This window comes from Penicillium malachiteum, assembly GCF_028827825.1.
Source record: "Penicillium malachiteum strain IBT 17515 chromosome Unknown utg000001l:1.0-8184562.0:1.0-8186909.0, whole genome shotgun sequence".
Lineage (NCBI taxonomy): Eukaryota > Fungi > Ascomycota > Eurotiomycetes > Eurotiales > Aspergillaceae > Penicillium > Penicillium malachiteum.
In genome coordinates, this window is record NW_026643094.1 from 5,505,695 (window position 1) to 5,533,608 (window position 27,914).

General features: G+C 44.9%; 8 protein-coding genes across 8 annotated transcripts; 4 read left to right on the top strand and 4 right to left on the bottom strand.

Annotated features, from left to right (window-relative positions):
• Positions 1–617: 617 nt before the first annotated feature.
• N7483_002059 (fungal specific transcription factor domain-containing protein) lies at positions 618–1,883 on the top strand (the record flags this gene model as incomplete). The annotated part of the gene is made up of 1 exon (XM_057085496.1): positions 618–1,883. One exon carries the CDS (start codon positions 618–620, stop codon positions 1,881–1,883), a length of 1,266 nt encoding a protein of 421 aa, XP_056951645.1.
• Positions 1,884–4,787: 2,904 nt separating this feature from the next.
• N7483_002060 (ankyrin repeat domain-containing protein) lies at positions 4,788–9,271 on the bottom strand (the record flags this gene model as incomplete). The annotated part of the gene is made up of 4 exons (XM_057085497.1): positions 4,788–7,254; positions 7,316–7,925; positions 7,988–8,594; positions 8,651–9,271. The coding sequence occupies 4 exons, from the start codon at positions 9,269–9,271 to the stop codon at positions 4,788–4,790; spliced, it is 4,305 nt and encodes a 1,434-aa protein (XP_056951646.1).
• Positions 9,272–9,840: 569 nt separating this feature from the next.
• On the top strand, positions 9,841–10,308 carry N7483_002061 (gamma-glutamylcyclotransferase family protein; the record flags this gene model as incomplete). The annotated part of the gene is made up of 1 exon (XM_057085498.1): positions 9,841–10,308. One exon carries the CDS (start codon positions 9,841–9,843, stop codon positions 10,306–10,308), a length of 468 nt encoding a protein of 155 aa, XP_056951647.1.
• A 2,888-nt stretch (positions 10,309–13,196) lies between these two features.
• Positions 13,197–15,496, bottom strand: N7483_002062 (tetratricopeptide repeat protein; the record flags this gene model as incomplete). The annotated part of the gene is made up of 8 exons (XM_057085499.1): positions 13,197–13,320; positions 13,371–13,400; positions 13,468–13,647; positions 13,696–14,066; positions 14,426–14,552; positions 14,656–14,790; positions 14,887–15,220; positions 15,280–15,496. The coding sequence occupies 8 exons, from the start codon at positions 15,494–15,496 to the stop codon at positions 13,197–13,199; spliced, it is 1,518 nt and encodes a 505-aa protein (XP_056951648.1).
• A 584-nt stretch (positions 15,497–16,080) lies between these two features.
• Positions 16,081–16,605, bottom strand: N7483_002063 (uncharacterized protein; the record flags this gene model as incomplete). The annotated part of the gene is made up of 1 exon (XM_057085500.1): positions 16,081–16,605. One exon carries the CDS (start codon positions 16,603–16,605, stop codon positions 16,081–16,083), a length of 525 nt encoding a protein of 174 aa, XP_056951649.1.
• Positions 16,606–17,984: 1,379 nt separating this feature from the next.
• Positions 17,985–19,147, top strand: N7483_002064 (uncharacterized protein; the record flags this gene model as incomplete). The annotated part of the gene is made up of 3 exons (XM_057085501.1): positions 17,985–18,216; positions 18,331–18,703; positions 18,790–19,147. The coding sequence occupies 3 exons, from the start codon at positions 17,985–17,987 to the stop codon at positions 19,145–19,147; spliced, it is 963 nt and encodes a 320-aa protein (XP_056951650.1).
• Positions 19,148–23,677: 4,530 nt separating this feature from the next.
• On the top strand, positions 23,678–23,968 carry N7483_002065 (uncharacterized protein; the record flags this gene model as incomplete). Its single annotated transcript, XM_057085502.1, has 1 exon — positions 23,678–23,968. One exon carries the CDS (start codon positions 23,678–23,680, stop codon positions 23,966–23,968), a length of 291 nt encoding a protein of 96 aa, XP_056951651.1.
• Positions 23,969–25,533: 1,565 nt separating this feature from the next.
• N7483_002066 (FluC/FEX family fluoride channel) lies at positions 25,534–26,829 on the bottom strand (the record flags this gene model as incomplete). The annotated part of the gene is made up of 1 exon (XM_057085503.1): positions 25,534–26,829. One exon carries the CDS (start codon positions 26,827–26,829, stop codon positions 25,534–25,536), a length of 1,296 nt encoding a protein of 431 aa, XP_056951652.1.
• Between the last annotated feature and the right edge of the window lie 1,085 nt (positions 26,830–27,914).

The following is a 27,914-nucleotide window of genomic DNA, read 5'->3' on the forward strand; positions in this document are numbered from 1 at the left end:
CCGGGAACAAGTAACAGCAAGCGAAAGAGAAAGATATACTCATGTTACGAATGTCGGCGTCGGAAATTACGCTGTGATCGTGTATTTCCTTCATGTACTCGATGTCAAAAGACAGGTCAAGGAACTTCTTGCTTCTATGATGATCCACCACCTGCATCCCGTCCATCGGCTCCATCTGAGCCTCCGACGGCGCAACCCAGAACCCCAATTGCCGTTCCACAGTCACAAGTCACTGGAAGTATTTCAACCCATGATAATTACGGACAGCGATCTGTTCCAGCTGGGAGTCGGGTACTATCTAATCTCGAAGCGGATCAGGGAACAGGTACTTGGCAACTTCTTAGTGCGCGGGCGGCTTCTGTATATCAACATGAGCATCAGCGGCCAGCTGTTAAGGCTGATAATGAGGAGCCTCCGTTTCCTGGGAGGACACACGATTCTATTCGGACGGTGATCTTTCGAGGTGAGAATTTTAGGACGCAGTATTACGGTGGAAGTAATCCTGCTAGTCTTATCGGACATGTAAGACTCTACCTTCAGCATTTCAGCTTTAAAACTGTTAGGCTTCTCCAAGTGGAAGTATTGATTTGGTTTAGTTTCCTGAACTTCGTCTTTTCATGAAAGATGCTATCAGAAATCAAAAGTCGCTATATGGCGTTCAACATGATTTGAAGAATCGGCATAAAAAGTGGAAAGTAGAAAAAGTTAACACTTTGTCTACACCTCAACTTGATTTCACATACCTTCTTCCTGAGCGCAGAACTATCGATGAACTCGTGCATCTCTACTTTGATACCTTCGAGTCTGTGTATCGCATCATCCATGTCCCAAGCTTCTGGGAAGAATATGCCAAGTTCTCGCGAGATCACCAATCAACCTCATCAGCCTTTGTTGTCATCGTCTTACTATTAATGTCCTGCACAAGTTGCATCCAACGCAACAAGCAAACTCAATATGTTGGCGATAGTTCACTAGAAAGAGAGCGCGCAATTATGTGGATTGAGGCATCAGAGTCCTGGCTTCGGTCACACAGTCAGAAGAACATTTACTTGGCTGTTTGGCAGATCCGTTGTTTACTAGTTCTTTCCAAGCAAGTGAACACAGTTAAAAAGAAGCGACATTGGACTGAAGCGGGTACACTGGTTAGAGAGGCGATGGCTGCTGGATTCCACCGTGATCCAGTCCTTCTAGGAGGGAAGATCTCGGCATTTGATCGTGAAATGAGACGTCGGTTATGGGTTACTATGACTGAATTGGAGCTTCAATCTTCGACTGATCGTGGAATGATCTCTACATCAGCGGGAATCTTCACTGATACTAAGGGAGTGCAGAATATTGAGGATAAAGATCTAACTGACGAACCTCAGCCGGAGGAACTAGAGAATCAAGGCTCTGTCGAGTACACCTCAAGCTCATTTCTCTACTTTTCAAACACAAGCTTCTCACTACGGGTGAAGTTGAACTCAATGGTCAACGATATGAGTTCCCCGTTACGATATGAAGAGGTCATGCACCACGAGGAACTAATCACAAAGGAACTCCAACAACTTCCGCCCTGGAGATCCGTGCAATCATCTCCGGATAAACCTGGATTCTCGCTAGTAGCGAGAACACTACTGGATATTCAACTCCGCCAATACTTAATCATGCTTCATGGTCCCTTCGCTCGACAATCGGAAAGCAGTTCTCGACATGCACTATCTAGAATGATCTGCTTTGACGCCGCAGCTAGCATACTCGATCAATATGTACGACTTAATGAATGCCAAAACTCAATGCTCCTACTCCTTCGCCACGATTACTTCCGCGCCGCATTGGTCATATGTCAAAATTCATATATCTCGATAAGTCTCAAAAGTACTGAATTCTTCCCTGGTTGTTGATGGCTGCCTTGTTGACAATCACAGATGACCTACTTCTTAGTTCCAATACGCCTACATTCCTAGAATACATCGAGAAAGGTTTAAATCTGCTGGAAGATCGAATCTTGCATCTTGGCACAGGGTACACGCATCACTGGTACATCTCAGCCGGACGTGCCTTGTTGCGATTAACCCTTTCGCCGGAGCAAGTAGTTATGGAAAGTGTACAGGCTGTGGAGAGGGTGTCGAGACAGTATTATCGAGTGATGGCTTCGCAAGTGGACATGAAACTTGCGAAAGAGAAGATTATTTCTCTTCCTGATCAAAGGGTGAGTTGAAATATCAGTGGCATACTGAGTATGGAAGACGTTGCTCATATTTCATGCTACTAGGAAAATCCACTCCCTGGACAATCGAAGTTCCCGAATAACTTGAATGTTCTGGATGCTATTGACATCGAAACACCATTTGCGGATTCTAGTACTTTGAATGTAGGTATTCAATTCCAATAGTCTAGGGCTTTCGCTTACACTTCCTTTAGTCGCTTTTCGAACGGGATATGGAGGCTTTCTTTGGGGATCCGGAGGTTTGGGTATTTGATAGTCTTTACCCTATGGAGTCCATGTGAATCCACTATTATGCAGGAGAATATTTTGCCTTGAGAGATCATCATGAACCATGATCGAGAGCTCTCTGGTATCTCCATTTTGTGGGAAGAGACATTGATGGGAGTAGCTCTTTCTTTAGGGTTTCCAATAATTCCCAACGTTCACGTTGCGTCATCTGCTGCAAGTTCGTCTTCCTCATCGCTCTCAAGATCACCAGATGGTACTAGTAAATTACCTAGTGTCCACTGGCAATCTTTCTCGGTATGTAACAGAGACGTGATAAATCCAGTCTCCACGTGAATTATATGGCCGGGCTGTAATAGATATCCTAAAGGAAAGTATATGACCCCTAAAAAGTGTATAAAAATAATTTGGCCTACCTGTAGCTGTCCCTTGGGAAATTCCAATAGAGGAGGGGGTTTCAGCATTCAAGTCTGAACATTGAAGTTCAAGTTGTGACTATTACTAGTAGTGCTAGTAGGATATGTTAGGTTTATGGATGGTAAAGTTGCCTTATCTCTATAGACATTTCCAATTCCCTGAAGTTGGTTTCGAAAAAGGCAACCAGACATCTGGAGTAGATCGCAAACTCTCCGACTAAACTCAAATTTGCTGAAAACGATAGAGAGTGCTATAGCCCCCTCAAAGCCCTCCTAGTAGGAATTTTTGTTATCAAATCTATTCAAATTGAATGAGACTTTCTGGATTGTTCACTAGATGGCATTTTCCTCAATTCCGCAGTCCGCCGAGGTTCAAGATTGAAAGTCTTTTGAAAAAGGAAAGGCCTTAGAGCTTTGGAAAGGTCGGGTAACGGATTTGATGTAGTACATAGGAAGCACTCGGTGTTGGAGCGCAAATATCTGGGGAGGGAATCGGTACGCAAGGGATTCGCAAGAATGCCAAAGTGGGATCATGAAGTTTCCCGGAATCAATAAGGATCTTCATCGGGTCGTGCTACAGCCTGAGCCACCAGTACCACAACGGGTACCTGAGCCAACAGAAACGCGGTGAATAGTACTGCCGGGTTCGTGTAGGGTGGCCTACAACGGCCACAGCTCACATGCCTATTTGGGAATAAATTACAGACCGCCTAGGCCACCGCCCTTACACGGTTTTGACAACCTTGGAGGACTAGGTAACCTCCCCTCCAAGGGGCTAACATCCAACCTTGGAAGGTACTTTACCTCACACACCTCGCTATCGTAAGTCGCGATCTAGGTACCTTCCAAGATTGTATATACAGCGTTAAGAAATCCCAAGCTTCGATGTGCCCACTCTAAACTGAATCACCTTGACCCTATTTTAGACTGCTCAAAATCCAAGCTAAGCTGATAGTTTAAAATCTTAAACTTAATATGAAGGACTGTACTACCGGGGTAAGGTTATATGCCCAAGAAGCCTTACTTAGGCTGTAGGTATAATCCTGCCCAGGACAGGTGGTTGCACTGCCAGTGGCGGTCACCATTTCTACCCATGTTAAAATCACATCCAAGTTCAGGTAAACTGCGCCTCCAAATTTAGAAGGCGGTGGCAGAACATTGTAATAGTAATTCTGGTAATCTGCCATTCTGCCGTCCAACGCTAGTCCTAAATAGGCATGTGAGCTACAAGCCACCCTAATAGTATTGAGATGAAGACAAGATAATTGAATTTATATATGGAATATTTATTTATATGGTTGGCTTTTGTACCTCTTTCCCTAATCATGTGGAAATTTTCAGTAATCTCTAAGTCATTTTGAGTGGTATGACTATGACTTTGAGGAATATTCCAAGGTTGAATATTGCCAGTGACCTCGGGAATCATTATAACACTGGCAGAAACTGTGGTAGATTAAACTGCCAGTGTGAGGTAGTCACTCAGGGTGTTTTAAACTTGTTTTACACCACTGGGTACCTGGGCTGGGCACCCGGCACCTGCCCAGCCCTGGAGGTGGCTGTAGCACGACCCATACCTAGGCATTCATTTTATCCCGTCATCTGAAAGCTACATGCCTGGGGTAGTGTAGTGGGGAACCAACCCATCCCATCAATTGATATTTACGAACTATGAGAGGGTAGAGAGAAGAGATCCACTACTGGGGTACTAGTAGTAGGGAATCTAAATAGGATAAGGAAAGACTCGGAGATCCAGGGTACCTAGATGGAGAAGCACTTGAGTGAAAGAGGTCTGATGTTCTGCTAGCATGCACGGAACGACATCTGGACTATCCATACCAGTATATATGTAACATCCTACTTGGTCACATATCACACCGCTCGCTACCTATGTAGGTATGTACCCATGGGCTGGGGACCTACTAGGTACCTACTCCCTTCTACAGTAGGTAGATGCTACCTAACATTCCTGAGTATTCATGACTGATTGACATAGGAGCTTCCAATCCTTCGAATATCTCATCCTCCGAAGACTCTAGCCCAAGGCCAAGCCCGTTATGTTCCAGAGATGAATGTGGAATATCCTTGGCAGCAAACAAAGCTTCGACACCTTTTGTCTTTCCTTCATCTGAAGCTGTAGTGAGAGCACTTCCGTCATTTCCAGTCTTAAGGGGCAGATTGGCAGAAGCTGCCTTATCAACAAGGAATTGGAAAGCCTCAAATCTACCGTTGCATGCCGCAGCGGCGAGAGCATTTATGTACTCCCCTTGGAGGGGTAGATTAACAAAAGCTCCCTTATCAACCAGAAATTGGATGAGCTCAAGCTTACCACTTGATGCCGCAGCTGCGAGAGCACTTCCATAACGTCCTTGGAGGGGTATATCAATGGAAGCTCCCTTTTCAACTAGAAATTGGGTAACCGCAAGCTCACTACTTGATGCTGCAGCTGCAAGAGCACTTCCATAATGTCCAGTCTGAAGGGGCAGATTAACAGAAGCTCCCTTGCCAACCAGAAATTGGACAAGCTCAAGCTTACCACTTGATGCCGCAGCTGCGAGAGCACTTCCATAATATCCAGTCTGAAGGGGCAGATCAATAGAAGCTCCCTTATCAACTAGAAATTGGGTAACCGCAAGCTCACCACTTGATGTTGCAGCTGCGAGAGCACTTCCATAAAGTCCTTGGAGGGGTAGATCGATAGAAGCTCCCTTTTCAACTAGAAATTGGGTAACCGCAAGCTCACCACTTGATGCTGCAGCTGCGAGAGCACTTCCATAATGTGTATTCTGAAGGGGCAGATCAATAGAAGCTCCCTTTTCAACTAGAAATTGGGTAACCGCAAGCTCACCACTTGATGCTGCAGCTGCGAGAGCACTTCCATAAAGTCCTTGGAGGGGTAGATTAACGGAAGCTCCCTTGTCAACCAGAAATTGGACAAGCTCAAGCTTACCTCTTGATGCCGCAGCTGCAAGAGCACTTCCATAATGTCCTTGGAGGGGCAGATCAACAGATGCTCCCTTATCAATCAGAAATTGGGCAACCTCAAGCTCACCCCATGATGCCGCAGCTGCGAGGACACTTTCATAATCAGTCTCAAGTTGTAGATCAACTAAAGCTCCCTTGTCAACCAGAAATTGAACAACCTCAAGCTTGCCATTTGATGCTGCAGCTGCGAGGGCATTTTCATAATATTCGGACAGACCAAAAGGGGCTTTGTCTCCCAAAAGAGCCTTGACCACTTCAATCTTGCCTTTTGATGCTGCAGCTTTAAGTGCATTTCCATGATCTGATTGAGCTAGTTCAAGAGAGGTTGTATCCTTCAAAAGAATATCAACTATGTCGCAAGAGCCATCTGCCGCTACAATCTTGAGAGCGTCTCCAGCGCGGCCATGGTAGTAATCAGGAGTGCAATTCTCTACAAGCCTCTTGCAAATCAAAGAAGATCTGACCTTGCAAGCGAGCTCTAGTAGGCTTTCTCCCTTTTCATTTGTGTGCGAGGGTAATATTTGGCCTTTGTCCCACCATTCTGCAAATATAGCATCGAGACCAAAGCGACAAATGGCAAGAACAGGAAAATTCGACGGATATAGATCTCTGATGTCCATCTTATTCAAGTTGGAACTTGAATAGTAAAACATGGAAGTCGAATCGTGCCAGTAAGACAATTTCCCTTTCAAATCCATTTTGATGTGCTTAAGCCACCTTTGATAGGTCGATTCACTCCGTGCTTTGGAACTAAAAAAGGCATTTAAGAGTTCCAGTAAAGGGTCCGGCACCTCTAATCTCTGCGGTATCCATTTTCGTTGGACATGAAATACCCAATGGTGGCGACAATAATGCAGGAATTCATCATCAGCAGGAAAGACATCCTCATTTTCACCCGAAATCGAAATTATTTTGGGTGTGATAAATTTGGATGTCCTGCAGGAATGTATGTCTTTATCACCAAAAGGCTCTCCATACGCAACCATGAGATAACGTAGGCAAACTTTCCCGGCATACGAGTGGGCCTCCTGTGAGCTCCAAAGATCTTTCTTCTCTTCAACAAATTCTGCAACAGAGGCATGTGAGAATCTCCAGAGACCTTGAGATTCATCCAAGACAATCAAATTTTGCCCAAAATTGAGCATATCATCCTCGGAGATTCTGCTGTGTGCCGTATCACGGTCGCCACTAAGGCATACACCTGCTAGAAGTATTCCACTCGTCAAAGGTGCACTTGAACACATGATCCAGATGAACGCGCGATCAACCAGCGCCTTTTGGGACTCTCCTTCAGAAATCACATGATAGATATTTTCATATGCCTTGGGAAGTTCGATTGGCATTTCTTCAATGCCCTGGAGGACATCCTCTGGGAGTAGACGCTGCTTGAGACGCGCTGTTTGTAGGAACACCCATTGAAACCTACCACGATTTGGTTAAATTCTTCTTCATGGGCTCATGAGTATCATGCAGATAAACTTACATGCCGTTGCTCTTTTCCAAAAGCCTATCCTTTATGCGTCGCTCATATTTTTCATATTCACTCCTTGTGCTGCAAGCGAATTTGAGTAGTTCCTCGTCAATGAACTTTTCGATGTCTTTGTGGACACCGCTATCGGAAGTGTCGGTTTTTATAGAGGGCCAGCAGTTGAAACGGCTCTTGGTATCCCAATCTGGACGACTTGAAAGAAATATTCTTGTAGGATGTTCTTTGTTGACCAAAAGATCATCGATGCAATCTAACAATGCATTTATCGTCTCTTTTTTGCATTCGTCAAGGCCATCAATGACAAAGGTGATTTGGCCATATTGGTCTAATGACTTGAGAAGCTGCTCTCTGCAGTCTTCAATGGGTAACTGGGATGTGTGGTCTCGCATCTGCTTGAACATAGCTTGGAGGTCCCTGCGGATCCGGTTCGAGGTCGGAGTAGGCTTTGCCAGTTGACGAAAGAGACTGCGGATAACATTTTCCGGGTCTTCATATTCATTGACACGCCGACAGTAGTAATATACTACTCTGTCTTGGGGACGTTGTGACTTATCAATGAGATGATCAATGACCCTGGAGGTCAAGACGGTCTTTCCAGTGCCCACTTTAATTAAAAAATCTCAGTACTTGCGCAGGCTTACAGGAAAATTCTAAAAGAAAACTTACTGGTTCCTTGAAGCCATATCAGTGCTGGTGACATGCTCTGTTCCCAATCTTGGAATTCCTGCTTTTTCAAGATCCACTCACAAGTATCACGCGTCCGGCCCTTTCTGAACTTATGATGCTGATCGGATTCCTTGATGGGTGAGATCCAATCGAGGATTTTCGACAACGTCTCTTCGTCTAATTGCTCAAAAAGGTTGCTGAAGTTTTTCTGGAGAAAACTGTCAATATCGTTAAACTTGTCTAGGAAATTGATGATTCGGTTGTCGATGTCGATGTTGAGTTGGGCTTGGCAAATCTGAGTAATCTTGATGAGATCAGAGTAGGAATTCTCCAAACTTGAGACCTGATCTTGGGTTTTTTCAGGGTCCAAAAAGGCGAGGATCAATATCTTGGCAGTAGGAGTTTTCAGTTGCTTCAGCGCACAACTCAAGAGTCTCAACGATGCCGCATAAAGCTTCACTAGAGCTGACTTCAGGTTCTCCCTCAGTTCGCCTTCGATCTTTTCGAGATAAATCTCTTCGTATAAATGGCCACAGCTAATGTATCGAACGACCATCTCTGCAGTCATGAGTGCGGCGCCAATTTCCTGATTTGCATGAACAGGAACCTAGATGAACTTGATGTCAGTAAATATAGCTTTTATCGGAATTAAGTGAAACACACCTGCATAAGACCCTTGACTACCGGCCAGACAATGCTTGCAGGTTGAGGTAAAAGCTGGACACCGATATCACCAGCAGTACTCAAACAAGAAATTATGCGTTCTGTGTAGGTCCTTGGCTCGATTTCATGGCCGTCGACGTTGAATTTCCAGCGTCGGCTTTTCAATTCATCTTGCTTTTCCTCGGCAATTGCAATGAGAGCCTCAGCCCCCTTATGTGGAAACTTCATGTGTTTTATTTTTGGATCGGCCCTTTCACCCGCGTGTTCGATTATGGCGTTGAGATATTGTTGCTCCTCTGGTGAAAGGCTTTGAAATGCCTCTTCCCACAGGTCATTTGGACAACTTGTAGGGCTTGGGGCCAGAATGATTTGTTCGGAGGTTTCTTTGCTCTGGTCGGCTCTGATCTTTGCCAGTACGGACGGGTCAGCAAAGGCAGAGGTCGTGTTTGAATGAAGGTCTGAGTCAAATTTAACAACTTCGATCGGCGGATATTTCGTGGATCTGTCTTCCGCGTAATGTGATCGGCGGACAGAGTCGCTACCTGGCTCATCTTGTTGCTTGTCTTTTTTATCCTTTTTATTTTTACTTGGGTGGAATAGCTTGAGATCACGGAATCTCATTATGAATGCTGAAGGTACACTGACTACTCAGTATGATGAAGAGATGTGGACACCGATGGCTAGTCGTAAATTCTCGTAATGATTATCTTCGTTGGGGCATTTATATGAGTTCAGCACGGAGAAAGGGACGGGACTGGTATTTATGAGAGCCAGAGAGACAGGAATTCCAGCCTGGGGGATTTTGACTGGGCGCTAAAAGGGGGGTTTAGGTGAAAAGCGGCTAGATGCATGGATGTCTTGGATGTGTCTTGACTCTTGACTCTTAGGTGACTAGTGGAGAATGTATTATTTGATTTGCGCCAGTCATCGGGAGCTCTAAAATCGGAGCAGCCTTGGAGGAAAGGCACACTTAAAGACTTAGCGCTGCTTTTTTTTCCAGAATTCGAGACCAAGACTGGTAGGTTCTGACTTACCTCTACGTGCCCCCCTTTCCCGCCCCTCAAAATTCCCCACCTCTTGTCAGATATCATCTTCTCCAGCTCTGTACCTCAAGATGTCGTAACAAAACCCAGCACATGGAACTCCAGATTCTTGGGTGCAAGATGAGGGTTTGACCCCCATTCCAAGTGATGCTTCGCTCTGCGCCAGCTGACTACCTGACGAATATTCAAGGGGAGCAATATGTGCCCCCACCAAAGTACCCAGTGTACTACTTTTTCTACGGAACTTTGACTGCACCCAAAACCCTCAAAAGAATCATCGACATATCGGATGAACCTAAAATGCGGAAAGCGAAATTAATTGGATATGCGCTCGCAAAATGGGGCGATTATCCTGCTTTGATTGATGGTGAATCTGGCCAGGAAGTTCCCGGGTATGCGTATATTGTGAATTCCGAAGAAGAGGCTGAGAAATTGGCATACTATGAGACCAATGCATACGAAGAAGCAGATTGCTTGATTTTCTTCGATGACGAGGAAGAGCCGGTGGAAGTTTCAGGGAAGACATTTAAATATGCTGGTGATGCCCAGGCTTTGTTGGAACAGCGATTTGATCGAAAACTATGGACACGTCAAATGGCAGGGAGGTTACTTTAATCTTCATGCTTGGCAACCCTATAGTTCATTGTTTTAATATAATATATTCTTTTATCTATGGAATTATATCATAAATGACTATAACTTGAATCTTTATTTTTTTTCCAATAATCCAATTCTTTTATTCCTTTATAATTACTTTTGAAAATTGCGTCACATACCTTTTTATTAATTGATAATTTAAAATAATAATTCCATGGTGAATGAAACTAATTGAATCTTACTTAAGATCTCAAATTTTTATAACATTTGAAATTTATAAAGAAAAAGGATCCGAGTCAGTTTCGTGCTCGGAAATTCCATGGTAGACACTAGTAGGACATGGTCGCTGGATTTCGAGTTATGAGTTCAAGTAGTAAGAAACAGTGCCAAATATTTATACAAAATGTCTGGCTTTATCGGCTAAACCAGTCCAGAGTTAATATTATATCAAATGACAGAATCAAGAGCATGGCGAGTAGTAGTAACCTTGGAATCCAACGTCCCGTCACTGTTGTAATATGCGTTGCACTTTAGTTTCAACGGTAGAAGAGATATCAGGACCTTTGTATCGAGACAAGTTGCGCCTGATATGTCTTCCATGCAATCACCGTTTGTATCACTCCCAAGGCAGCCTGTATAATCGAGCAAGAAATGCCGACCACTCCAAAGACCACTACAGTCCAAAATGTATACCAGCTCAGCAAAATCTGTCTGTCATACCATAAAGCCGTTCATCTGTTAGGTTGCTGAGCCCGGATGTATGACTGCAGATCTGAGAGTCTGCTTGCGAGGTATGGGAAATCTCGGCTCTTGGAATAGGAGACAGTAAGAGGCGACCCGAATGTAGGAAGGTAAGATTTGTATGGAGGTTTCTCTCCGCAGAGCTTGTCTAGATAGGGTTCTGTAGCTGTTCCACGTGCAATTCTCGCATGCTCTTTTTCTTTTTTTGTGGAAGATAGAGCGAGCTTGGGAGTCGTCCGCAAAGATAAGTCTGTAAGAGAGAAGTATTTCTTTGAACAAAGGATGTCCCGAGCTAAGGACTCTCGAGGTGAGTACTGTGTCATCGTAGAAGTCATTTAGAATACTATACTCATTAAAGTTCCGTCAGCTCGTTTTGTTCGAGAGAAAGCGGGTTGGGGTATTTCTGACCTTTCGCATGGTGTGTTGTTGTCCAGATTCAACAGGCAGAATGAAGGCATGCAGAATAAAGACAGCCGTCGATGAAGGCTGCCGAACTCCAAGTGCGAGCTGACTGACTTTACCCATATGATGTTTATTTGTCCAATATTTATCAATGTTGCCAGGTTGAGATTTGCCACCTCCAGCGTATCACCATCAACCACACCTGCATCGAACGTGGAAGTCTCTTGTCCACACACTGGCAAAATCTCCCCAACCCCCTTGAGTACTTCGACCAAAGGTCTCTCGGCTTTTTCCATGGGCTGAGATGATGTGAGAAATTTTCGTGTGCCAGTAAAATCAACCTGTAAACCATCCTGAGCGCCTGAGGTGGGGATTCGAGGGGTGAAGAGCATTGTAATCCACCCACTCATAACAAAGACAATATGTGCCGCGCATACTATATCTTCTGCGCTTAGATCTATGCGGAATACATCTGCTGCGGCTAAAGAATTAATCCCATAGTTAACACTCCATTGCGAGTTCTCTTTCATCCCTGCTGCTAGCTCTGTTAGAGCCTTGAAAATTTGTTTATCGGTTGCGAATGAGTTTGGTGGAAGAGAGCAGCCCTTAATGGGTGCAAAAAGTGATGCGGAGATCCATTTAATGGTCTCTTTAATGTATGCAACATATGCGATGGCGTTGGAAAACTCCGAAGAGCCGCTTAAATGGGGTCGACCAGTGAGGCACTCGAGGTATGTTTGGATGGCTGTCAGATTCGGTCGCAGGTTCTGCTATACAGAAATTTAAGCACTATGGCCCAAATCTTGGGATCTTTTCATACTCACTTCCTACCAGAACTTCTTTATCAACAGAACCAAAGTGACGTTGTCGGAAAATGCTCCTGTTTAAAGACGATACCGCAAGCTTATTCTGTATAGTATCGGTATTCATGGACGCTTCAAGTTGGGGTAACGGCTCCGAGATATAAAGAACTTGAAGTCTCAAGTAAGATAGAGACCTCAGGAGATCTTGAATAGATTGATGAGAAAATTCAACTGGTGAGGCTGTGATTAAGGATTGGTCATTATTACCTACCTTCAAATATAACGCCGCTGCCTCAGCCCCCACCCTAATTCAGCGCAAAGAGCAGCCCCAAGTGCCTCCAAAATGTTTTGCTAGACCTCAGACAACTCTCTCAAGTGCTCATCATGCCAAGCTCAGCCCTCACTAGTTGCCTTCCTTGTTATTTATGATTGGCGCGTACTATGTAGGGTAACGCCCTGGCAAAGCTGGACTCTTAGCGAGAGCCAATAGCTTCGCGCCCAGGCACGAACTGAAATAACCCGGGTATTTCTTTTTGTGTGGGTTGAAAGATGAGAGAGGCGCACGAGCCTCTTAAGTGAGGGCGAAGTAGTTCTGACTCTCCATACACTCAGAACAGTGGTCTCACTCTACTAAGAGCAAGTAACAACGTCAATGTTGAATTTCTCATTCCCACGTGGCTATTAGCCAGCTACTGAGAGCATATGAAAGAGTGTCCCAGGGTTTCTTATAGTTAAGTAAAATTTCAGATTATAGAAAAATTTCATTCTGTCCCTAAGCTTCCATTCTATTTCGAGCCGCCAATCTTTTTGCCTCCAAGGCTGTGCTGTCTTCTCTCTTCCTCTCATGGATGTACCCTCTGTGTCATCATTAAGTGATTTAACACTATCTTCCCTGCAGGGCTGTGTCTTCAAAATACTTATCGAAAATAGTGAGCAACGAGTAGACTGTAGCTGTGGTCGTTATCCGGCAAATTCGAAAACTCGGCCCCCTTGAAGCTCTGCTCTAATACTCTCAGCTTCCTCCTTTAACACTGCAGCTTCAGCATCTTTCTCATCGAGGATCATCAGCGCCTCTGCTAATTTTCTTTTGTTCCGAGCAGTATCTCCTTTATCGTCTTTTGAGGCTTCGCACACTTCGCATAGTGTTTGTATCGCAGCCGGTCGCTATTTCGGAATTATAAATAATTTGGCTAAAAAAATATAACAAGTTAAGAAATAAGGGGAAACTCACATTGCACGACGGAGTCTCCCAAGCTTGATTTCAGTGCATGACAATTTGTAATTTGCACAGATATGCGCGGGGTGGAACTCCTGTTCCTTGACATGGCCGCGACATGCGTGCTCATAGTAGTTCTGAGCTTGAGGAAGATCATTCATGTCGTATGCGATGTTGCCTCTGTAACATATTTGCCTGTATTTTCGTCAGTTTGTCTGGAGAAAACCGAAGGGCTGTACATACGTGACGTCAAAATGAGTTTCGGCTCCAAAAGAGTCAAGAATGTATGGCGTGGCAAGCTCAACATATTCCAACGCAGCTTCGAGGTTCCCTTTCAGACGCTCTGCAGTAGACATGTTCAGATATCTTCGGAAGATTATCGATTTTTGTTCCTCGTATGGGGTTGTTAGGTCAATTTTAACAGCTTCCTGGAAAAGCTCTAGCCCTTTATCGTATTTACCACTCGAGATATAGACTCCGGCAAGAGAGGAGTAGATGTTTGCAATCTCCGGGTGGTTTGGAGGTAGAAGTCCCTCGCGTATGGTCTTTGCTCTCTCGAGATAGACTTCGGCTTCTTTGGGATGTCCTCGTTCGCGCTCGGCATATCCCGCAGTCTGGGATAGATGTGCCAGTAAAAAAGTCTCATTGGATCCACATGCTTCGATGGCAGTGACGGCAAACTCGGTACATTGTTTATAGGAGGAAATTTCGAAGAGGTACCTGAGAAACATTATTTGAGCCCTTGGGTCTTGCTCTAAGGATCTTATTATGCTGCATATGAGCAAAGCTCAACAAAGTCACAGAACTGCTCCGCAGGGAGGCTTTGGTAGGAATTTCTTTTGAAGAGATCTGCTAGGGAAACGACATGAATGATGTATTTTCGACTAATAGACCATACGAGATGCATTGATCGGCCATCTTTTTGGTGCGGAAATACACCCAAAAGTAATTTGGCTGCCTTTTTGAAACTAACCAACTGGCGCTCTGGACCCAACCATTTTCGATATTCTTCTTGAAGAACTCGGTGGATTGGTATGTCTCCTAGCTCATCCTGAGTAACCAAAGAGGCCAGGAGCAATGAATCAAGTCCATCTTCGGGGCTGTCTTATGTCAGTTGTTTTTTTAATCCGGAACACGATGATAGGCGAAACATTAGGTAGAAAGTGATGTTCTTTGAAAGCACACAAAATCTTGAAAACTTACTACTCATAACTGTTTCTGGCATCATCTTCATGTTGAAGACCAGGAACAGGATGCTCAAAAATGCTCATTGGCACATTGTCCGGTGCGCAAAAGCAAACTGTGTCAAAAATGAACGCGGCGTTTGAATCCATGCTACTAAAGGCCGTCTTCCACACCGTATCAAGTGAATGTTTGTAAAAGATATTCTTGATCTTCGAAGAGCTTTGTAATGACGGTCGCTTTTCAATTTACGACTGAACAAATTTTTGGATCGGCATCCTCTTCAATCGAATCTGCATGGTAGCAACAGTGATTGCCAATGCAAGACCACGTAGCACTGTTGAGAGCGCTTCAGAACCTTTCTTTTCATCTTCGGAGTAAGGGTTCCTGTGAAGAGTCTTGAGTATAAGTGTTGAGCCCTGCTCTGCTGAGAATGGGGATATCTTCAAGGCTTCAGCATTGACCTCCAAAGCTACGTTCTCATGGCGGGATGTAATAAGTACTGAACCTCTCGAAGAGGTTGGCCAGTAACCATCCAAGACAGCTAAGTCTTCAACATTATCGAAAATTACTAGCCATTCAACCTCTGGATTCAAAAAAATTTAGCCAAGTATCCTCAAGTCGGAGTGAGGCTCGAAAACTCACTGGTTTGTTGAAACCATTTGCTCACAAGATATCGACTTTTCAGGTGTGCACCATCAGTGCTAGCTCCTTCTAATTGCAGTCTCATGGCAATCTCTGTGTAGCTTTCAGCCACCGTCAGGGAAGTCTCGCTACTGACCCAGAATAACGCCTTCATTCCACTATCCGCTCGACTAAATGCATAGTTCAAAGCAATTTGAGTCTTTCCAACTCCTCCCATGCCTATGAGAGCTAGAATCTTGTATTCGAGGGCTTTGGGGTTCTGGTCTAGTGCATTTCTGATACTCTTGAGCTCCAACTCACGGCCACAAAAGGCGGTATTCCTAGGGAATGGAATGATAATACACGGTAGCGACCCATCTGAAACAACCGTTGCAGTCGTTGTTGTTGGAGGATTTGGATTTGGATGTCTACGAGTGAAGAAGGCCAGAAACACGTATTGAAGGAAGCGTGAGGAGGGAAGGATCTCCACGTGCAAGTGAGAGCTAGAGTATATGGCCGCAGTGGTCCAATATCTACACGCGTAACGCGCCGGACCACTGACAGTTGTTCCAGAAGCTTGCTTGGCAATCATGGCGGCCTTTTGAATACTCAAAGCCTCGACTCTGTCTTTCAACTGAGCTAGACGTTTTCGTATGCGAGATAACGTGGCGTCAAAATCAGTACAAACAGCCGGCCACGCTGTATTTGCAAGGTTGACTTTCATCAAAGTGGAATTATTGAGCGAATTCACCATGCACTTGAGACAGGTCTGGGCGTTAACTTACCTATTGGATGGTGACGCAGGAATCTCGTGGTTTGAACTCAAAAGAAAATAACATCGACAACGATGTCGACAAGCACTCTCTCCATTTGTGGCTCCCCTTCGGCTACCCAATCATATGAATTTACCATCTCCAAATCATGACCCATGTCTGCAATCATATCCACGATATTCGAAAACAAAATGCCACGAGAAGCATATACCTCCACGGCTAGATTGACAGCACCCCACAACAAGGCCGCATTTATGGCATTGCGCTGGGAAGCAACAGCTAACACAAGCGTGAAATTCCGATAATGATCCAAAGACGTCGCAATACGTTTTCCATTTAACAATAAGGTCTGCGTCCCGTAATTATTTTGCAGTTGTTGAAGGTTTTGAAGAAGCGCCTCACAGGTGTTGTATTCTAGAAGTCTCTTGTGATCGGATTCGTTGAGGTATCGCTTGCACTCTGCGTGGGCTGTCTTCCATCGAAGCGCAACATATTCGCCATTAGGACTGGAGCTCCTGGGAGTGTCCATCACATTTGACTCTGATGAGGACGGGTTGGGGGATGGTACATTCATCCTTAAGGCTACAAGGCATGATATTCCTGGGGAGCACGGTTATCGAAAGTCTTGAATCACAAGTGGAGATAATGTCTTACAAGTCAGCATGACGGCGGATGGCGGGGCTCCCAGTGACAGGAATTGCATTGCTGCAGACCCTTGTACGGGGAAAGGGACCAATAATTAACTGGTCCTGTCGATTATGGTGTACCCCGTTCGATGTCCAGACAGCTGCAGCCGCTAGTTGGCGGAGCCAGCCAGCGCACGGCCCCATGTTGAGTCGCATGGGAATGAGGAATCCAATCCCAGCTCGCTCAGTTCAGATAATGTCGCACGACGCTGGGACCATGCGGGGTGTGTGGTTGGTACAACTGCCGTGGAGGTCAGCGCACTCTAGAAATTCATCACCTTGGTCTTGAGAAACGATAAAGATTTTGGTGTAATCAACTTGAAGATTTTATCTGAGTATCCGGTACTGGTAAGTAAAGCTCCGATCTTCCAAGGTTGTCAATTAGAGGTAAAGGCCTATTTAAGATGAAATGAATATTGAAAATTACAAACAAAAACAGATCTATTGTGCTAAAAGCTTCCTTCATTTATCTTACAAGTAAAGCCCAACCGATACTAGATGCAATAGAACAATTATTGCCAAAACTGGAGATTTCAAACTTACATTATCTCCAGAGCTGGATATGACGTGAACGGCGACCAAGGCTTGATATTGCCAGTCTATGGATGGCTGTGACTTGCAAACATTCCACGAAAAACATTCCAAGCTTCTGGGTTAGATATCAGGACCTTGGAAGTACTGTAAATTTTGATGCAAGTTTATCACTAAGCATGGGCTGAAAGGCCCGGGTCGGGCTTAAAATTGATGCCAATCCAGAGTTAAAAGAGAACTCGGTCCCTGATTTTCAACGTTCAAGTTGAACCTTAGAATATAATATAAAATAATTCAGTGTACTAGTAGTATACATAGATCTCATAGGTTCAAGTTTTCATTTTATGCTTATACTGACCTCGGGAGTAATGTACATCCGACGGATCCCACTCGTCCCATATCTTCCACCGGAAGACATTCCACATGGTTGACACCATTCTCATCTCTAATCCAATAATAATTCATCATTCATTACATGCTCATATATCACGATCCTAAATTCTAGCCAATTCCTTTCATTTCATCAAATAGGATTCGGTTTCAGTCCTAGTAAACTTGCTCCGGATAAATTCAACCCCAATTTCACGATTGATAAGCAAGCCCCGCGACCCCACACTATTCATATCCGAGGAGCTTTATGAGATCAATAGCCACCTTTCTAATTTTACATTTAGCATATATTTTGTCCTGGTTTGAACTGGAATTTACAATTGATTAACCTGCTGAGAAATCAATTATGGCTCAGGCTCCTAAGAACTTGCTCCTCTTCGGTGCTACTGGCACCATTGGCTCATACATCCTCGATGCCATCCTCTCCAAACGCTCACAGTTCGATCGTATTGCTATCTTTACCTCAGCCCGTACAGTTGAAACTAAGACATCACTATTGGATGAGCTGAAGAAACAGAATGTTGAGATCATTGTGGGCAATGTTGAAGATGAGGAAGCTGTTAAGGCTGCGTATACAGGTATGTACTATTCCTGGTCGTCAATACGATTCCCCAACTCGATCAAATTTGCTTCTACATATCATCCTAAGCGAATGGGATGGAGAATTAAAACTAACATTGGACCGATTTAAGGAATCGACACTGTAATTTCAGCCCTCGGCCGCACAACCCTCGCCCAACAAATACCCCTCATCCGCCTTGCAGCTGCCAGCAAAGACGTCAAGCTCTTCCTCCCCTCTGAATACGGCACAGACATTGCCTACGGTCCAGCTTCTGCAAGCGAAAAGCCCCATCAACTGAAACTCAAGGTGCGCGCTGTGCTTGAGAATGAGATCTCGCGCGAAGATCTGGACTACGCCTACGTCGTTACGGGTCCATTTGCGGAGATGTACCTTCATTTCGCGCCTGGACTTGAAGAAGCTGGTGGTTGGAATGTTAAGGCTCGGAAGTCCGTTTTGCTGGGCGCAAAGGGCGAGGATAAAGTTAGCTTGACGACTATGAAAGAGTAAGTTTTGATTTCATCTCTAGATCAAGGTTGAGTTTGATATGTGCAAATATCATGAGTCAGAGCTAACGTACCAACTCTCTTAGTGTCGGAACACTCGTCCTGTCAACACTACTCACTGCTTCTCCGGAAACACTAAACCGTCCTCTCTGCGTCAACTCCTTCAGTACCACTCCCGCAGAAATTCAAGCTGAATTCGAGCGCCAGACTACCGGGGCACCTTGGACAGATGTCTCGTACACACCGCTGGAGCGCTTGCGCGAGGTGGAGAAGAAGGCGTGGGATGATGGCCTTGGACCTGCGACTGCTGTTACACTGCGGAGAATCTGGACGGAGGGTGGTACTCTCTATGCTGAGCGAGCTAATGGCATTATTGGGGAGCCACCTGTTGCGACTTTGAAGGAAGTTGTTGCGAATGAGGTAAAGAGGGTTGCTTCTCTTTGATTCAATTTTGCCCAGGTGTAAACCTTCAAGTGGACCCAGGGATTCCATGGTGTATCTCATGATGTCAAATGACCTTGAAGATTTGAGTCCCTAATATACCAATATCAACTTTAACCTCAAGTGCTTGGAACTTGAATATACTATGCATTACTTCGATCGTGACATGCAGGAACTTGGATGCTATTCTAGGCGCCAAGTCTATGTAGTCCGACTACTGATCACAGATCCAATACCCATGTGATATATCATATAGGTGAAGAAATCAATCAATTCCTCAAATACTAATATCACAGCACTTGCTTGGAACCCGATGCCATTACCGAGCTGGCCATCGGCTCGGCATACGTCGGCGGGTTAGCATCGGCAATCGGCACAGAAAAACCTCAACTTCGGTTCGGGTCCACAACACCAAAAAAATATCAAGAGCCAAAAATCAAAACGCAAAAAGAAACTCCGAATGGGGGAATCGAACCCCCGGCTGTCGTGTGAGAGACGACGATGTTAGCCACTACACCAATTCGGATGATTAGTGAAAGACTCTCAAATTTTTGGCTTTATGATTCATGTGCTGTTGGTTAGAGCATAGTGATGGAGTGGGCATTCCAGACAAAAACTTCAAATTTTCATCCCATTTTGGAGTACTTCACATTTTCGAAGAAAGTTGTTTACTTATGTGATACATCTTCAACTCTTCTAGAAAAGAATTTTCATTACATTCATTAACCACCGGTAGATCAAGTCCTACAAGGCATTTGAGAGATAGGTTTCTATAGTAGCTACAGTACTCTCTTCAATGTCAAATTATCATGCATAGAAAAATATAACATTTGAATGCGGTTACTACGGCTAACATTTGAAGACTAGCCTTAAAAGCAATAGAGCAGATGATATGCAACCCCACAACAGACTACAATGATAGACCCCTCACAGAATTGGAAATAATTCTAGTTATGGCCCTGAAATCAAGTTCAAGTCCGGTATATCCCAATTCATCTTATGTGTCCTCTGGCTATATCTCATTGAAAGGCCGACCGCTTCATCTTCTGCCCTTATGGTCTAGGTGGTTATGACGGCGGTCTCATATCTTACATATGAAGTTCCTGGTAACAGGATCGATATCCGCAGGCCTCCAGTTCGAGTCTGGATGAGGGCATTCTTTTTGATTTTTTTGTCAAACTTGAAGCCAACTTGATTTTTGCAATACCTAGGTAGTACCTATCATTGTCTCTGCGTTATATTTTTGAAGTGATTTTCTGGACCATAAAGACTCGGAGCCAACTGCTAAGTCTCCAGGGCTCATTTTAATCTTAAAGTTTCAGGGACACTCTTCGAGTTCTTTTTCCAGGGTTTCAACGTTGGTCATAATGCGCCCGGAGTATTCCACTAGTCCGTAATAGTAAATATATATATGTACATCTCTTCTAAACCCAATTATTCACACCTTCAAGTTTGCTGCACATTTGTACTTTAGTCTGAGCCTGGGATGACAAACTTGAAGTTTATTCTTCTAGGAATGGGATGAATCTCCCAGTAAAATTATACCCATTTAACTAAAAGTTTGAACCTCCAGTATCTTCATGTACAATATCTCATCCTGATTCTATCCATGGATTGATAATGGAGTTCGCTTAAATTAAGATAGTCGGCACTGGTAAACGGCCCGGGTAAATCCGACGGCAGACGGCATCCCGATAGCCAAGTAAACAAAGAAAAAACCTGAAATACTCTCGAAGATTTCAACTCGAAGTTCCCATGACGCAGAATCATTGTGCTTTTACAAAGATCTACATTTCTGCTCCATATAAGACTCTCTCAACTCCGCAGCTGTCTACTAAGAAACGCCCCCCTATGTCATGGCCAAGTCTTTATCGCAACCCCACCCGAATTCATCGCAAAAATATCGGAGGAATATGTACCCTGTAAATACAAAGGATCTACACATGGACTGGACTTTATAGGTTCATGGGTACACGTAAATAGCCCGATTAGAAATTCCCTGCAGTTAAACATCTGACAACTTCCTGTGAAACACACCGTTTCAGAAAAGTTGTCGCCTGTACGCATGTGCACGTATCGTTGGTGGTGTAGTTGACCACGTAGATTGGCGCGTTTAGTTCAGCATCCAAAAAAAACGAGATATGAAATCTCAAATGTAAATCTAAGCAGGTCAACTGATTCATGTATACATGGACCCTGCAGCCGCACGACTAGGTCACCTGCCAAGATGTTTGTTTATGCTGTCGTACGTGGCTCGCTTCCCGCCAGGGCCTACTGCATGATGGTAAACGCCCAGGTATCTGATCGCGGGGTACCAGCCCAAATATAGGTAAGAAGCAATCTGAAAAGTGAGACGATACGAGAGTGCACAACATTTCTTTCAAGGGTTTGCATTAAGTATTGAGGATATTGGAGCATTGAGTTCAAACTCAAGCTCAACTAGGCCGTTATTGGTACGGCATACATAGTTTGTACATCTTACAGTACTCACCAATCTGCTTCCTCAGATGAACCCGCAAAAGATACCCTCAAAGCCTGCTTTGACGACCCTGGGAGACTAATTCCATGTTCAAGGTCCAAACCTTGGAAAAGTACTACACCGAGGAATATTTGAAGATGAACCATTCATACTCTTCTGTGACGATATATGAACATCAAACATGCCCATATATCTGGAAACTCTTGGGATCACTGCGATGATGATTGATTTTGAAGTCAGGAATAAACATTTGAAATGCTGGCGGTATATGCATATGACCCTTGGTGGCTGTTACTACTCAGCGGACCAGAAGGCTTGATAGAGCAGCTGAAGGCATATACATGTGAGGAGGTAAATGCCCAAGGGCTCGGTTTCCCTTAGTTGAAATAGTATAAAGTACTTGGGCGTTCATCGGCAAAGTCAAGTGGTTGATCTTCGGTGCTACTAGTATTGATGTATTTTACTCGGACATTGACTATCACACGGGCCAGTAAAGTGAGCTTATCAGCCCTGGAGACCCTCCAAGCTGGAATCCATATAAACAAAGAACATTGACCAGTTGACGGCTAGAAAAATGAAGCTTAAAAAATAAGCCACAGGAATTATTTCCAAGATTGCATGATGCAATGTATATACACAAGCAGGATATTCCATTCAAAATCATGATATACACATTGCACATGGCAAGATTTGAAGTGAGCGGGCAAAACCGCTTCTAGTGACTAGTGTGTTTTTTTTAGCGTGGGTTTGCCACTACGAGGTTGTTGATCATCCAAACCCATCCCAGTTATTGCCCCTGTACTCCGTACAAGGGTATAGTTCATACACGGTGGCTGGTAGCTGTTTATTTGGGTGACGACTGTGAGGGGTAGGAACAACAACATTTGAGACAACTGGCCCTCTACTCTGTTCCATATTTTTAGAAGTGCATCATCACACAAAATAAAAAAGGTTCCCTGCAGGAGAGCAGGGCGCAGCGGGGACACAAGGCCAATGATTGGAGACAGGACCTGTTTTGGGTTTTCCTTGCATCACAGCACGGTTCCTTGATTGACTTGACTGGCCGTTTTAGTGACCCACAATAACATTTCTTTTATGACGATCGGAAAAAGAGGTGGGTCAGGGACTTGAAACTGAACTGGGTTTACTCCGTAGAGAGGAGTTAAAGAGTGTGAAAGGGGGCAGGGGGGGGGGGGTCAGGATTTTGGGCCGACGGTGAGATAAGTTATTTAGTAAATTCTGTCATCGGAGTAGGGAGCACCGTAAAGACATAGCTTTTTCAAGTTTATTGTCTAGGTCTGGCCATATTGCGGCTGGGGGAGGGTCACACCATGGATTAGAAGCGAATTGACTTAACAAAATTTAACCAATTTTTAACCCTGCGCGATAAAGATAGTAAAAAGGAACCTAAATTAACCAATCATATCTTATTGTTTCCAAATTAAAGACTCCACTATCACCCGCCTTTTAATGACTAATCAGTTAGTCCCTGACTTGGTCCCGTGGCTCGTCCAATGAAGGAGACCCGCTCTGATCGGCTTCATTTCTTTGAGGGTCCCTTTTTCCCTGAGATTGAAAAATAAAATAATTCATTCTTCTCTTGTGCGATTCACCTACCTCAAGCTGAAGTAATTGCTGCTTTCTCAATATATAATTGAATGCGGCTCTGTTGATTCGGGCTCTTGACGGTACGCCTATCTGCCAAGCTACAACCCTTGGCCCCCCTATTCTTCCTCATAACGCCCCCCCGAGGAATTCCCACTGCCTCCAAAGGTCCAATTTCACCAAATCGCAACTCCGTGCGATTTAAACCTGTTGCGAACCACCTACCACCAAATACATCGCGAATAAATCTTATACACCAGAAACTCACTGTACCTGGTCGCTCCTACACGTCACAAAAAAAAAAAAACTGTTGCCTCGCCAACTCAAACCCTGAGAACCCACGACCCGCACTGCTTGGCGTTGCTTGTTTCGCGCGTTCAACCCCTCCACGATTTCCTTTCCACGAGTATTCATAGAGAAAGAAGGGTTCATTTACACATATTCTCACAATGAGGCCGGCGATTCTTCTTATCGCTCTCGCGCCGGCTATTCTCGCCGAATCGCATTCACGCGCCAACATCTCTCCCGATCTTACACTTCGCGCTCATGCCGCATCAATACAAGACGCACCCCGAGACCACCTTCTTCCTATCACAGAATCAGAAGACTCTACAATTGGTCAGCTCAGTACTAGAAATGTTCTCCAAGCGCGCAGTGAAGGCTCCTTAGGACAGACCCCATGGATCGGGATGGCCATCGGGTTAACCTGTACAGCTCTAGCAGCTGTAATGCTAGGGTAAACGGACTACCCAGGAAAGGCTACTTCTACCTTTTTTTCTTCTCTTCTCTTCAACTTCTTCACACCTTTTTTTTCATCTTTCTCCGACACGATACGTGAATACGCGCCCTCCGACTTTACATCCTCCGTTTCTATTTAATTCGTCGACACGTCGACCTTTTTCAAAACCTTTGGCGATTCAAGCGACTTTTTGCTGATTTTGTTTCTTCTGCATCCATTGTCTACGGACATGGGGAGTCGATTTATTCGACTCCGTTTCATTTTCATTTGAGCACCGATTGCATTCCCTTTGGGAGTATAGAGTTGTACATGATACCTCTGAGCCTGTGTATATGTCTATACCTGGACTGATTTTCTGCGGTGTATATATAAGAATTCACACCATCTACTTCATTTACTCAATATTGATACCTGGTAGCTTGTAGCTTGTAGTTCTATGTTCTATGTTCTCCCCCCTGCCGCTCGGGTTCCCATCCCATCTCTTCTTTCTGGGGCTATATTCTACTGACAATTTACTGAAAATGCCTCAATATTTCCCTCGGAATGATTTCCGTGATATCCAACTATTTTTGCTATAATTACTAGTAACATTTGCAAATGCCAGTGCCGAGTATAAACTGTTGCCTATTGATCCGCTCTCCACACTCGGCCCCACTACCTACATTCTCCCAGAGCTAACACCAATATCTGAGTCCAAGCTTTGACAGTAAATTACTCAACTCAGCCTTATCCGATTTAATTCAGATTGGACTATTATTTAGTCCGATCAATGTCTACTTTCTCATGAAGATATTTGGGTCTAATGGAAAGGAGACATCTGGATGGGAGTCAGATGTATACCGAGTGAGGGGTACAGATCTACCTCGGAAGACCCTGAGATGTTCCAGATGTCATTAGGCAACTAGAAAACCGATTGGAAATACCTGCTCCTAGGGACACTGTAGTTGGACGCTTGAACACGAATGCAGAAGCTAGTTTCCTCTCACAGAGCTGATTTGTGGGCCGCAGCCCTGTGGGCAGCTGGTGACGCGTCATGGTTCCTTAGTTTGCGTATGTATGCAAACTAAAAGTAGATTGTGGAACTTTGAATCTCACTCAACGACACGAATAGCATGACTAGATGTAGTTGACTCAGTATAAGAGAGGGCTGTAGGAGCTGAGTCAGATCATCATGATCCTGGGTAGTTAGGCTGTCCATTAATGGACAGCCATCAGCTTCCATTGATGGGTATTGAACAAGGGCTACGTGATCGTCACAAGTAGCAGTACAAGCGCTTGAGAGGGAAGAGTACTCGGGTAAACTAGCCTCCTATTTGCGCAGAAGAGGGTCTGCTCAGCTGATTCCAATGAAGCCCTGCAGTTGTGGAGTCTTCAAGTTCTAGCGACTTCGATATATGGGCCATTGCGGTAATTAAACACTGGAACCGGCACTGGACAAGGCTGAAATGAGCTTGAATTCATGCGAAAATCACAGATTAATCATTATTTAGTTACCAGGCATCACTATCACGGTGAAGGCTCATAGTATACAATCATAAGTTCATAACATCCCGATGAAGTCATGTGTTATCCACAGACAGGCTCATCAAACCCGCGAGTCCATAGCAAGGAGCCCATAATAACCACCATAAATCCGAGTCCAGCTCCAACAGTAGTAGCTCCATATAGGTAGGCATGTCTCCTCTTAGCCAACCCATTCAACTCCGCAACCCAAGTACTGATTGTCGTCGTTGATCCACAGAACCCATCCATAACACCCTGCAACACTTGACACCCCGTCAAGACCCCAGTTCCAAGTCCACGAACATGTTGCAAATCATAGCACATCCCTTCCACAACAGTTCCAATCATATTAACTGCGAACGTACCCATCGGGAATGCAGGGACCCGCGCGTTGAGTAGTAATGATACATAAAACCGCAATAAGCACCCGAGGGGCGCAAAGACAATTGCGAAGATAGCGCGTCCACGCCAAGTTTCAGATCCAGAGTTTCTATCTGGAGGCCAGATAGACATGAATACGGCGCCGAGCCAACATCCCCATCCTAATATAATCATTGCAGGGTCGACGATGCGGCGCATTAGTTTGAATGGTACAGTGGGTGTAAGCCGACCCAGTGCAAGGGCTAGATGAGCGCCGAATATCAGTGCTGAAAGGCTTAGCGAAACGGTAAGGAGGATCACGGCGATGAGCGCCATGAAGCTGTAGCCACCATTTCGGGAAGGGATGGATGTTGTGGAGGGGTCTGGGAGGGCATTAGCCAGGGCGAGGAAGACGTCGCGTATAAAAGAGGAGAACGAGGTACAGCAGCCGCAGAACCCAGTTGTAAGGCCGATGTAGAGCGGGATGGTCTTTTTAACGGCCTTGTGTTTTTGGAGCTTGGCGAGAGCATCTTCTTTGCGCTCGTTTTCGTTCTTGTCCGTCAAGGACATAGGCGCGTCACCCCATTCTTCGCGCAATAGGTTCTTATCCTCTGTTAAGAATCCCATAACCAAGCTCCCTGCCACATTGGCCCATAGCACACCGCTTACGACCGGCGCGCCAGTGTAGAAGGTTAAGGCCTGGAGGCCGAGGCGCGCAAGGGTACCGAAGATAGCGAAGAAGATCAGGTAAGAGATTGTGTACAGGTGTGTGGCGTGTTTTGAGAGGGCCGCAGCGGTAGGTGAGGGCGCTGTGGTGTTACTCTGCAGTGCTGCTGTGGCTGATTCGCCTGGCACGGCTTGTGCTAGGCTCCATGCTTGTCTTTGAGTTGGGACTCGCTGAACCGGCTCGGGTGCCGCAGTTTCGGTTAATGGTAGCTCAATCGCTTTTTCGGGATCTCGTGGCAGTTCAACCCCTGGATTTGATTCGGGGAGTGACATATTATGAACTCATTAGGAGGGCGGTTTGCAGTTTTGAGTTGCGAGAATTTGGAGATCTGCGGGTTCCAGATGTGGATCCGATCAATCTTAGATAATCCGATGTTAACCTTGGAACCAAATTCTATGCAAGTAACTAAGAGTTAAACATAAGCAAACATACGAGTTTCGGCTGAGGAGAAGTTTCAATGGGTCAAAGAGAGCTAAAACAAACAGTGCAAGTGGTCTGAATCTTTGCGTCAAACTTGCCAGCTTCAAACTACATTCTTAGGACCAACGCGAGCTGACACTTCCTAGTGAAGTCCATAGCTTTCCAGAACGGCTAGGACGTCAAAACCTACATCAACATAAAAATGATAGAGAATTGCCACTACTGTTTGCGATCTTTGCGAGCTTCTTCGATCAATTCCACTCGCCAAACCTCCTCCGCAATCTGCAGGATATCACTTTCGCTCATCTCAAACGCGGTTTCATGTGACCCTAGAGTATGATCACGAAGAAGGACTTTGTCAAAGGGTATTGAGAAGGATCCCCTAATGACAGGGCCTTTAAAGGATCGCGGCTTTTCAATCGTCATTGATTGAACACATTGGGCAAAATATTGAGGATGCCGACGTTCCCAAGTCTGCGCCTGGTTCTCCACTCTCCATTCTTCAATAGAGATGCTTCCGGATCTGGGGTCTATAAAAGACGCCATGGAAAATTGCACCTCATTCTCTGAGTTATGAATCCAAAGTCGTAGATCTTCTTCAATCTCAGTCCTATGACTTGAATTTGAAACTTGGAGGACCACGGAAGGCCATTTCATGGAACTTGGCGCTTGGACCGTAAATGGGTGAATTGTTTGGTCTGCTCGCTTGCGGACTATCCTCGCAACTCCAATGTCATTCAGTAATTTCTTACCAGCTTGGTCGAAGAGAAATAGAGAGTGAGTGACAGCCGCCGTGAAATTGACTTCGTGAATTAGCCCCATCTCTGTAAGTTTTCCGTCTAGTCATCTTGTAATAGCCATTGCCAATGCTCCATCCAGTGAAAGCATTTTCAATTTTGACGGCGAGAGTGTCACTGGTAGGGTTGAAGATTGCAGT